This window comes from Zea mays, chromosome 6 (genome assembly GCF_902167145.1).
Source record: "Zea mays cultivar B73 chromosome 6, Zm-B73-REFERENCE-NAM-5.0, whole genome shotgun sequence".
Lineage (NCBI taxonomy): Eukaryota > Viridiplantae > Streptophyta > Magnoliopsida > Poales > Poaceae > Zea > Zea mays.
The window spans coordinates 25,405,286-25,417,207 of NC_050101.1; the positions used below are offsets into that span (position 1 = coordinate 25,405,286).

General features: G+C 53.3%; 1 protein-coding gene across 1 annotated transcript; it reads left to right on the top strand.

Annotated features, from left to right (window-relative positions):
* Window positions 1-7,617: 7,617 nt before the first annotated feature.
* On the top strand, window positions 7,618-11,395 carry LOC100282018 (uncharacterized). The gene is made up of 5 exons (NM_001371814.1): window positions 7,618-7,971; window positions 8,932-9,113; window positions 10,094-10,216; window positions 10,754-10,857; window positions 10,937-11,395. The coding sequence occupies exons 1-4, from the start codon at window positions 7,897-7,899 to the stop codon at window positions 10,821-10,823; spliced, it is 450 nt and encodes a 149-aa protein (NP_001358743.1). The 5' UTR covers window positions 7,618-7,896; the 3' UTR covers window positions 10,824-10,857; window positions 10,937-11,395.
* The last annotated feature ends 527 nt before the right edge of the window (window positions 11,396-11,922 follow it).

Consider the following 11,922-nt stretch of genomic DNA (forward strand, 5'->3'; position numbering starts at 1 on the left):
TGGAGATGCATCGCTGGAGGATGCCCGAGGGGCTGCGATGGTAGAGCTCCTCTTCGTCGCCCAGCAAGACGAATGACTTGGCGCGTCGCGCTACCCGCCGAGCCTCGACTTGGTCGAGGGGTAGCTCTCCTCGACGGAGATATTGCAGGTACGGGGCCTGCCAATCTTGATCTGGCGTGGCCCCGCTCTGCCCTTCCTCGACGTTCAGTGCCCCGCCCTCGGGGGCCGAGGGTACCTCGGGCTGGGCCGAGGGTGCCTCGGGCTGAGCCGAGGGTACCTCGGGCTTAGCCGAGGGTACCTCGGGCTCGGGCGCGTCGTCGAGCTTGACGGAGGGTTGATGCAGATCCCGGGAGAAGACGTCCGGGGGGGACTGTCGTTCGCCCCGAGGCTATCTTAGCCAGCTCGTCTGCGGTTTCGTTGTAGCGCCGAGCGATGTGGTTGAGCTCGAGCCCGAAGAACTTGTCTTCCAGGCGCCGAACCTCGTCGCAGTAGGCCTCCATCTTCGGGTCGCGGCAGTGGGAGTTCTTCATGACTTGGTCGATGACGAGCTGCGAATCACCGCGGGCGTCGAGGCGTCTGACCCCTAGCTCGATGGCGATCCGCAATCCGTTGAACAGAGCTTCGTACTCGGCCACATTGTTGGACGCCGGGAAATGGAGGCGCAGCACGTAGCGCAAGTGCTTTCCGAGGGGCGAGATGAAGAGCAGGCCCGCGCCGGCCCCCGTCTTCATCAGCGACCCGTCGAAAAACATGGTCCAGAGCTCCGGTTGGATCGGAGTCGTTGGCAGCTGGGTGTCGACCCATTCGGCCACGAAATCCGCCAACACCTGGGACTTGATGGCCTTCCGAGGGGCGAACGAGATCGTTTCGCCCATGATTTCCACCGCCCACTTTGCGATCCTGCCCGAGGCCTCTCGGCACTGGATGATCTCCCCCAGGGGGAAGGATGACACCACAGTTACCGGATGAGACTCGAAGTAGTGTCGCAGCTTCCGCCTTGTCAGGATCACAGCATACAGCAGCTTCTGAACTTGTGGGTAGCGGATCTTAGTCTCGGACAGCACTTCGCTGATGAAGTAGACCGGCCTCTGAACGGGCAATGTATGCCCTTCCTCTTGCCTTTCGACCACGATCGCGGCGCTAACCACCTGAGTGGTCGCGGCGACGTAGACCAAGAGGGCTTCTCCGTCCGCCGGGGGCACCAAGACAGGCGCCTTTGTAAGGAGCGCCTTCAGGGTGCCGAGGGCTTCCTCGGCCTCAGGGGTCCAAGCGAAACACTCGGCCTTCCTTAAGAGGCGGTACAGAGGCAGACCTCTTTCGCCGAGGCGTGAGATGAAGCGGCTCAGGGCCGCGAGGCATCCCATGACCCTCTGTACCCCTTTTAAGTCCTTGATGGGTCCCATGCTGGTGATGGCCGCAATCTTCTCCGGGTTGGCTTCGATGCCTCGCTCGGAGACGATGAACCCTAGGAGCATGCTTCGGGGCACCCCGAAGACACACTTCTCAGGATTAAGCTTGACTCCTTTCGCCTTGAGACACCGGAATGTCACTTCAAGGTCGGAGAGGAGGTCGGAAGCCTTCCGTGTCTTGACTACGATGTCATCGACGTAGGCCTCGACTGTGCGACCGATGTGTTCGCCGAACACATGGTTCATGCACCGCTGGTACGTCGCGCCCGCATTCCTCAAACCGAACGGCATGGTGACATAGCAGTACATGCCGAACGGCGTGATGAAAGAAGTCGCGAGCTGGTCGGACTCTTTCATTCGGATTTGGTGATACCCTGAGTAGGCATCGAGGAAGGACAGGGTTTCACACCCAGCGGTGGAATCCACGATTTGGTCGATGCGAGGCAGAGGGTAGGGAACCTTCGGACATGCTTTGTTGAGACCAGTGTAGTCTACACACATCCGCCATTTCCCCCCTTTCTTCCTCACAAGCACAGGGTTGGCAAGCCATTCGGGATGGAATACCTCTTTGATGAACCCCGCTGCCATTAGCTTGTGGATCTCTTCGCCAATCACTCTGCGCTTCTCCTCGTCGAATCGGCGCAGAGGCTGCCTGACGGGCCGGGCTCCGGCCCGAATATCCAGCGAGTGCTCGGCGACATCCCTCGGTATGCCGGGCATGTCCGAGGGACTCCACGCAAAGACGTCGGCGTTTGCGCGGAGAAAGTCGACGAGCACTGCTTCCTATTTGGGGTCGAGCCCGGAACCGATCCGGACCTGCTTGGTGGTGTCGCCACTAGGGTCGAGGGGGACGGCCTTGACCGTCTCCGCTGGCTCGAAGTTGCCGGCATGGCGCTTCACGTCTGGCACCTCCTTGGAGAGGTTCTCCAGGTCGGCGATGAGGGCCTCGGACTCGGCGAGGGCCTCGGCGTACTCCACACACTCCATGTCGCATTCGAACGCGTGTTTGTACGTGGGGCCGATGGTGATGACCCCGTTGGGGCCCGGCATCTTGAGCTTCAGGTAGGTGTAGTTGGGGACGGCCATGAACTTCGCGTAGCATGGCCTCCCTAGCACGGCGTGGTAGGTTCCTCGGAACCCGACCACTTCGAACGTCAGGGTCTCCCTTCGGAAGTTGGAGGGTGTCCCGAAGCAGACGGGGAGGTCGAGTCGCCCGAGGGGCTGGACGCGCTTCCCAGGGATGATCCCGTGGAAGGGCGCAGCGCCTGCTCGGACGGAGGACAGACCGACGCGCAGGAGCTTGAGGGTCTCGGCGTAGATGATGTTGAGGCAGCTGCCCCCATCCATCAGGACCTTGGTGAGCCTGACATCGCCGACAACGGGGTCGACGACGAGCGGGTATTTCCCCGGGCTCGGCACATGGTCGGGGTGGTCGGCCTGGTCGAAAGTGATGGGCTTGTCGGACCAGTCTAGGTAGACTGGCGCCGCCACCTTCACCGAGCAGACCTCCCGGCGCTCTTGCTTGCGGTGCCGAGCCGAGGTATTCGCCGCATGCCCTCCATAGATCATGAAGCAGTTGCGGACCTCGGGGAACTCTCCTGCTGGGTGATCTTCGTTCTTGTCGTCGTCGCGGGCCCTGCCACCCTCGGCGGGTGGCCCGGCCCTGTGGAAATGACGCCGAAGCATAACGCACTCCTCGAGGGTGTGCTTGACGGGCCCCTGATGGTAGGGGCACGACTCCTTGAGCATCTTGTCGAAGAGGTTTGCACCTCCGGGGGGCTTCCGAGGGTTCTTATACTCGGCGGCGGCGACAAGGTCCGCGTCAGCGGCGTCGCGTTTCGATTGCGACTTCTTCTTGCCTTTCTTCTTGGCGCCGCGCGGAGCAGACGCCTCGGGAGCTTCTTCCGATGTGCGGCCCTGGGGCTGCTTGTCCTTTCGGAAGATAGCCTCGACCGCCTCCTGGCCAGAGGCGAACTTGGTGGCGATGTCCATCAGCTCGCTCGCCCTGGTGGGGGTTTTGCGACCCAGCTTGCTCACCAGGTCGCGGCAAGTGGTGCCGGCGAGGAACGCGCCGATGACATCCGAGTCGGTGATGTTGGGCAGCTCGGTGCGCTGCTTCGAGAATCGCCGGATGTAGTCCCGGAGCGACTCCCCCGGCTGTTGCCGGCAGCTTCGAAGATCCCAGGAATTCCCGGGGCGCACGTATGTGCCCTGGAAATTTCCAGCGAAGGCTTGGACCAAGTCGTCCCAATTGGAGATCTGCCCCGGAGGCAGGTGCTCCAACCAGGCGCGAGCAGTGTCGGAGAGGAACAGGGGGAGGTTACGGATGATGAGGTTGTCGTCGTCCGTTCCACCCAGTTGGCAGGCAAGGCGGTAGTCCGCGAGCCACAGTTCCGGTCTCGTTTCCCCCGAGTACTTCGTGATAGTAGTCGGGGGTCGGAACCGGGTCGGGAATGGCGCCCGTCGGATGGCCCGACTGAAGGCCTGCGGACCGGGTGGTTCGGGCGAGGGACTCCGATCCTCCCCGCTGTCGTAGCGCCCCCCACGCCTGGGGTGGTAGCCTCGGCGCACCCTTTCGTCGAGGTGAGCCCGACGGTCGCGTCGATGGTGCTCGTTGCCGAGGTGGCCCGAGGCCGCAGGCGCGGTGTTGCGCGTGCGCCCGGTGTAGACCGAGGCTTCCCGCATGAATCGGGAAGTCGCGGCATGAGGTTCCGAGGGATATCCTTGCCTTCGGGATGCAGTGCTCTCGGCCCGCCGGGCCGCAGCGCCTTCCAGGAGATTCTTGAGTTCTCCCTGGATTCGCCGACCCTCGGTGGTTGACGGCTCCGGCATCGCGCGGATGAGCATTGCTGCGGTTGCCAGGTTCTGACCAACCCCGCTGGATGCGGGCGGCGGCCTGATCCTGACATCGTTGGCGACGCGGTGCTGGAGACCTTGGGGCAGATGACGTATTTCTCCGGCCAGGGGTTGGCCCACCCATGCCTGTCCGACGTCCCGACGGATCGGCTCAAGCGCTCCTGTTCCCTCGTTGAGCCTGGCCTGCGCCTCGCGGACTTGCTCGAGTTGTGGGTCGTAACCCCCCGCCGGAGCGGGGACCACAGCTAGCTCCCGTGGGATGTCGGCGCGAGGCACCGGCCTAGGGAGATCACCGTCCTCCGGCATGCCAAGATGGTTGCCTTCGGAGGGATCCCCTAGCTCGATGTGGAAACATTCGCGGCTTGGGCCGCAGCTCTCGTCGCCAAGGCTGCGGCTTCCATCGGAACAGTCGGATAGGCAGTAGTCACATGCGGTCATGAAGTCCCGCACGGCACTGGGGTTACCAAGTCCGGAGAAATCCCAACCGATGCTGGGATCGTCATCTTCCTCGGACCCAGAGGGCCCATAGGTCGAGACGTCCGTCAGTCGGTCCCAAGGCGACCGCATACAGAACCTCAGTGGGGTTGCATTCGCCTCAATGAGAGCTCCCGCCAAAACGAGGTCGTTTGGCGGGTTGAGGCCGAGTCGAAATGACGCAAGATGGGAGTTAGTCGGTACCTTTTGGTCGACGAGGAGCGACGTAGTCACATCGGGGACTGGTTGCACCGTCATCTCTGGTTCGAGGGCGACGTCCTGCAGGCTTTCCGCGAGCGCGCCGGCGTCGTCTTCTTGCTCGGGGTCAGCGTGCCGCGGGGGGACGGCGCTTGCCTCCGTCTTGAACGCGAGGTCGACGTCCGGCGTGCCTTCCGTCGGGGCGTCGGGGGCGTCGATTCGCTCGACGGCCGACGAAGCGCGGCCTCCCACCTGGCCTTGACGGCCCCGCCTCCTCCTCCGTTGGCGGGGGAGAGAACGGAGCGAGCCCGAATGTTGCCCTTCCACCACGCGGGGAAGACGTCGTCGATTCCGCCGCCGGCGGGCGGGTTGTCGGCCGCCATTATCGTAGTCGCGCGGCGGTGGAAGAAGTATCATGTCGTAGCTGCCGTCGAAGGACATGAACTCCAGAGTCCCGAAACGAAGCACCGTCCCGGGCCGGAGAGGTTGCTGGAGACTGCCCATCTGGAGCTTGACGGGGAGCTGTTCGTCAGCACGCAGCAGGCCCCTACCTGGCGCGCCAACTGTCGGCGTTTCGAGACAGGGGGGTCCCTAAGCCGACGAGTGAGTGTGCTGCGTGCCCCAGCCCAGATGGGTCGAGCGCGTGGGCGAGCGCGAAGGGGGGAGAGGCGAGGTGGCCGGAGTCGAGCGTGAGAGAGGTGGAAGTCCCGCGGCCTTCGTGTTCGTCCCGCGCCCAGGTCAGGTGCGCTTGCAGTAGGGGGGTTACAAGCGTCCACGCGGGTGAGGGAAGCGAGCGGCCCCAAGAGAGCGCCTGTCCCGTCCTCGGTCCCGCGCGGCCAACCTTCTCTGAGAAGGCCCTGGTCCTCCCTTTTATAGTCGTAAGGAGAGGATCCAGGTGTACAATGGGGGGTGTAGCAGAGTGCTACGTGTCTAGCGGAGGGAGAGCTAGCGCCCTAGGTACATGCCAATGTGGCAGCCGGAGAGATCTGGGCACCCTGCTGGCGTGATGTCGTGGCTGTCGGAGGTGCGGCGGAGCCTGGCGGAGGGACAGCTGTTGGAGCGGTCGAGTCCCTGCTGACGTCGTCCTGCTTCCGTAAGAGAGCTGGGGGCCGCCGTCGTCATAGAGCTTGTGGAGCGCCATCATTGCCCCTCCGGCGGAGCTGGCCGGATGAGACGCCGGTCTTGTTCTCCGTGACCCGAGTCGATTCGGGGTAGGATGATGATGGCGCTTCCTGTTGACGTGGCGGTCTGTGCCCTAGGCAGGGCGACGTGGGGGTTCCTCCGAAGCCGAGGTTGAGTCTGCCTTCCGTTGCCGTGGCCGAGCCCGAGCCAAGGGGTCGGGCGAGGCGGAAGTCGTTCGGCCGAGGCCAGGGCGGAGTCCGAGCCCTGGGGTCGGGCGAAGCGGAGTTTCGTCGTCTTCCGGGTGTTAGCCCGAGTCCGAGCCCTGGGGTCGGACGGAGCGGAGTTTCGTCGTCTTCCGGGTGTTAGCCCGAGTCCGAGCCCTGGGGTCGGGCGGAGCGGAGTTCGCCGTCTTCCGGGTCTTAGCCCGAGTCCGAGCCCTGGGGTCGGGCGGAGCGGAGTTCGCCGTCTTCCGGGTCTTAGCCCGAGTCCGAGCCCTGGGGTCGGGCGGAGCGGAGTTCGCCGTCTTCCGGGTCTTAGCCCGAGTCCGAGCCCTGGGGTCGGGCGGAGCGGAGTTCGCCGTCTTCCGGGTCTTAGCCCGAGTCCGAGCCCTGGGGTCGGGCGGAGCGGAGTTCGCCGTGGCGCCTTTGGCAAGGCTTGACTGCCTGTCAGACTCACTCTGTCGAGTGGCACTGCAGTCGGAGTGGCGCAGGCGGCGCTGTCCTTCTGTCAGACTGGCCAGTGGAGCGGTGGAGTGACGGCGGTCACTTCGGCTCTGCCGGGGGCGCGTGTCAGGATAAAGGTGTCAGGCCACCTTTGCGTTAAATGCCCCTGCAATTTGGTCAGTCGGTGTGGCGATTTAGTCAAGGTTGCTTCTGAGCGAAGCCAAGGCCTCGGACGAGCCGGTGATGTGTCCGCCATAAAAAGGGGGCCTCGGGCGAGACGGAAGTCTCTCGAGGTCGGCTGCCCTTGGCCGAGGCTAGGCTCGGGTGAAGCGTGATCGAGTCACTCGTGTGGACTGATCCCTGACTTAATCGTACCCATCAGGCCTTTGCAGCTTTATGCTGATGGGGGTTACCAGCTGAGAATTAGGCGTCTTGAGGGTACCCCTAATTATGGTCCCCGACATATATATATATATATATATATATATATATATATATATATATATATATATATATATATATATATATATATATATATATATATATCAATTTATGAGACATAAAATCTAAAATTCTAAACTAGCAAATATCATTAACATACATAATAGTTTAGAAGAATATCTAAACTACCAAATATACTTAAGACATATGATGGTCTATAAAACAGAAAGTTAAACTTCTAATTACACTGTAGTACGACACAATATCTATACCAACAATATATTTCAATAAAATTTTAGAAGTTTCGATTTCTTTTTAGGACGGAAAGTACTATCTTTTTTCTCATCGTGTACGAGAAAAAAGGTCCAAAAGTCAGGAGTGAACTGTCGTTTGTACTGCCTTCGAATGGCATGCAGTGCAGCATACAGCAGTGTACCGTGTGACGCTGTGGATATCTGACCCACTCTCGTCGCACGCAACGCAAGTAGCAAAGCAGGACCCATCCTCTCCCATCTCTCGGTCTCCCCATCCCAACCCGCCGCCGCCGCCGCCGCTTCTCCCGTCTCCAGCGCCCACAGCGCCATTGTATCCGCGGGGCGAGCTGAGTCACCAAGCTGGTCTAGGGCCCATCCATTTGGAACCCTCGCGAGAAGCAAAGCGGACGGAGCGCCAGCGTTCTTAGATCGATTGCTCGCCAGGCTGTTGGCGAGGAGTCGTCAACCCTCACGGCAGCCATGTCTGTGGAGCTCATCCTGTGGCTTTTCTCCTTCGTCTCCGTCATGGTCCTCATCGGCCTCACCGCATACCAGGCAAGCCTAACAACCCTGTTGCATCTATTAATTGTTCACCCTGTGACGGCGAGTGCGGTCCAAATCTTTTTTTTTTGAAGTTAGAGTGTGGTCCAAATCTTGCGCGCAATCGGCGAAGCTCTGCCCGCTTTCGGCCTAAGGCTGCCGTGATTTTGTGGGGATTTGATGCGGAGTTTAGTCAATGGTGTTCTTCTCGTCATTCATTCGGCGGAGGATGGTGACGAGATAAACTCCCGGATTTTCTTTCTTTTTCCAGAGAAAATATATTTTTCCTGTCGACTTCTAGCTCCTAGATTCTGTTATAAAATTGCAAAAAGAAATCGTCTTTGTAAATCTTGATTTTTTTCTCTATAAGGCGGTATCTTGTTCATGCTGCTACTGCCTTTTTTTCTGTTTGGAATGTTAGTTCCACCTGCTAGGACTTGATTGATGTAATCATACATCTCATGACTGTATTCCTTTACTTGGTGTCAAACCAGCTTGTCATCTGTGGCAGTTGAGTCATCACCACTTATAGTGTCTAAAGCTCTCAACATGATTGATCAGTGACTTCAGCCTCACCAGATCAGAAATAAAGCCTAACCATGATGGCAGTTGGCAGCAAAACAGCTCATATTTAGGGCCTGTTTGGATGAGCTAGTGGTAGTTATTAATTGGTCTAAAAATTAGCTCAAATTAAAGTTTGGCTAGCTAGTTGGCTAACAACTGGTTGAAGGCTTGACTAAAAATCAGCCTGTTTATTAGCCCTCCTATTTGGATACACTAAAGCTAATTTTAGCTCATTTTAGGTAGCTAATAATTAGCTGTTGTATCCAAAAAGGGCCCTCAATATTGATACACGACTTGTAGTGTTTATAAGTAAATTTAGTCATTTATGGACTGATTTGCCTGGCCTCTTGTTACCTGATCCAGTCTTGCTGATTTATTCAACTGATTTTTTTCTTTCTGCTTTTATACCAGCTTATCTGTCTGTCAGATTTGGAGTATGATTATATCAACCCATATGATTCATCGTCTCGCATCAACGCTGTGGTGCTGATAGAATACTCACTCCAAGGGGCCCTGTGTGCTTCTTTCCTCTTGACATTGCATTGGTTCCCGTTTCTAGTCATGACACCAGTAACATACTACCATGTCAAACTGTATGTATTACTTGCTTTGGGTTGATGTTAATTCTGGCAGAATACTCATGATATTCAGCATTGGATATCATGCTGTTCATACTTTTGGCTGTATTCACATCTTTAAATAATATTTAAAATGATCTACAACTCTCAATGGCTCAATGAAACAGCTAAGTAAGAATATATATATTTTAGAATTTAGAGATTGTGATGTTATGCTTCTAGAGTGATAATTTGTAGTTATCTGCTTGTTCTGGGCCATGGTGTATTGTCTGGTCCTGGAGCAATTCCTTCTCTGAAAATGGGAGAATATTGATCATGGTATTAACAAATGGGAGAAGGTAGTGCACCTGTTCTAGTATTATACCTGTCCAGATTTTGTAGGCCTCACTACCAAAATTTGTTAGCTATTTAACTTTTATTATTGCTGGAATATGACAACTCTGAATCATGCTATGTGCACTTTATTTGCTGAGATATATATATTTTTTATTTTTACTAGTATGTGCTAGAGAAGAACCATAAGTAATATTTTTGTTGTAATTATTTAGTATTCAGCAGTTCAGCATGAACTGTTGATTCCACATATAGTTGGCTTAACAATGATTAATGAAAGTGGTTCTTAGTTTGTTCTGGTAGGGTACAGCTATAATTTAGCTGGACTATTCTCTGGGTGACAACTGATTTTAGTCCATCAGATATGAGCAAGCACCCAATTTTTTATTGTTACATGTGGAAAGAAAATCTCCCTTGACCCTGTTCTTGAAATTTTACAGTCATGACAATAGTTTCTAAGCACTCTGCTTGAGTTTTCAGTTGATTTAGAGTTCTTTTTTCCACTGTTGAGGATTAAGTATAATGCCCCCTGGCATTGGAACTAGTTTTGATCTCATGAACTAGTGAACTTATTTTGGTGGGATATCTGAGATGCTTTTCTAAATTTAATTTTTGCCAGGCTTTAATATCTGAATGAATATGAACTAGTTTTTTTTATTCAGGTATTTGGCTCGGAAACATCTTGTAGATGTCACTGAAATTTTTAGACAATTAAGTGACGAGAAGAAGTACAGGATGATCAAGCTTGCCTTCTACTTCTGCCTATTTATTATAACTATTTACAGGTTTGACTTAGGTTATATCTTAATTAATATTTGAGGGAATCGGAATACAATATGCATTCATTTGCTAGTGCTAAATGATATCAGTTATTAAAAAACATCTAGGACATTATGAAACCATGATAAATGGCCATGTCTCCATACCGTTCCTTCCATGTTGTAAGAACAGAAATTTCTTTATATTAATGTTTTTATTCTGTAAGTCAACTTAGTTTTCTCATTGGAAAATATTCTGAAGTCTACACACTTGTTGGTGGTTTGAAGAGAGTACTGAAGGGTTAGTGAGAATATGACTTGGGAAATCAAATATGGTGTTGTCTTCACTCTGTCTTCAAGCATACAAACAACCATGAGCAATATTATTCAGTATTATAGGCGTGGCCTTAGATATACCTACCTTACTGATTTTGGTAGTGGCAGATTAATTGTTTGCATATGCTGTTACTTATTTTGGAATTTGTTCTAGCAAGTAGTTCCCTGCCAGCTAAGAACAATATGTTGCATAATCTAACTGCTCGCATTTTCTATTGAATTTAACAGGCTTGTAATGACAGCTGTGATGTTGTTTATTGATGAGGACATAAATTTGGCAGAAACTAGGAGTATCTAGACTTCGCCACCAACTTGTCATGGGGATGGAGCAGGTACTCAGCCACGTTTTGTTACTGGCAAATGCATATGAAAATGTTTATGGTATAATGGGTTGAAGTTGTCGTGTTGCAGAGTTGTAGCTTGAACCAGGGAGACCACAACTCAATGCCTTGACTTAGTTGTGAGAAACAAGATCAGTTTGTGCCCTGTAGCTGGAGGAGCTAACCTGGTACTCCTTTTACCCTAAATCGTAAGTTGTTTTAGTTTTTTCTAGATGCATAGCTTTTACGATGTATCCTCCAGATGCATAGTAAAAGTTATATATTTAGAAAAAACAGAACAACTTATAATTTGGAATGGAGTATTCATTTCATCCATCAGATTGTGATGTACAATGAATTCCCATAGTTTGGTCCATCGGTACCATGTTTGTAAATTGGGCAGTCAATGATGTGCATCACTGCAGGATGAACGCACGTTTGGTAATTGTTGTGCAATTCTTTGTACTTGTGGACAAGTGCTGTATTCTACACATTGTTTGCATACAGACGATGTGTGGTTGGTGTCATAATTTACCACTAAACCTTTGGTAAACTGAGCCTGTCATAACTGCGAGAAAAGATTGGTAAAAAAACTAAGTTGGGATAGAATGCTAATAAAGTCCGGCACCCTGTGGTTATGGCAACACCTGCAAAAAAAGGTGCTATAGAATGACTAACATGTGGTTACTGAAGATTACGAACCTAGATATTGAGTTGAACTAAAACACGCCAAATAAAAATTTTGAACTAAAAGACGACAAATAAGAAAACACGACAAATAAGAAAGAACGGAGGGAGTATTATCAACGTGATTTTCGTTTGCCATGGAAAAACTACCAGAAGAAAAAGAAGGGGAAGTTAAGCTGTGCAGTGAATAATATTTAGGTTATGTTCAGTTAGTTGTAGGGAGAGACTTAAAATCCATCCTTAACTGAATAATTCTTAGGATGTGTTCGTTTGTCTAAGAATAAATCGAACGCACCCTTAAAGAAAATTTTGTCGCCTTCTTTACTGCTCTCTCACATTTAAATGGTAAAAAACTATAAATTATGGACAACAGGGAATTTAAACTATAGT

Excerpts from the sequence above, each read along its gene's own strand:
- LOC100282018 (NM_001371814.1), top strand. The coding sequence starts at position 7,897 with ATGTCTGTGGAGCTCATCCTGTGGCTTTTCTCCTTCGTCTCCGTCATG. Across the intron at positions 7,972-8,931 it reads TCGGCCTCACCGCATACCAG|CTTATCTGTCTGTCAGATTT; the intron begins GCAAGCCTAACA and ends CTTTTATACCAG. Across the intron at positions 9,114-10,093 it reads ACATACTACCATGTCAAACT|GTATTTGGCTCGGAAACATC; the intron begins GTATGTATTACT and ends TTTTTTATTCAG.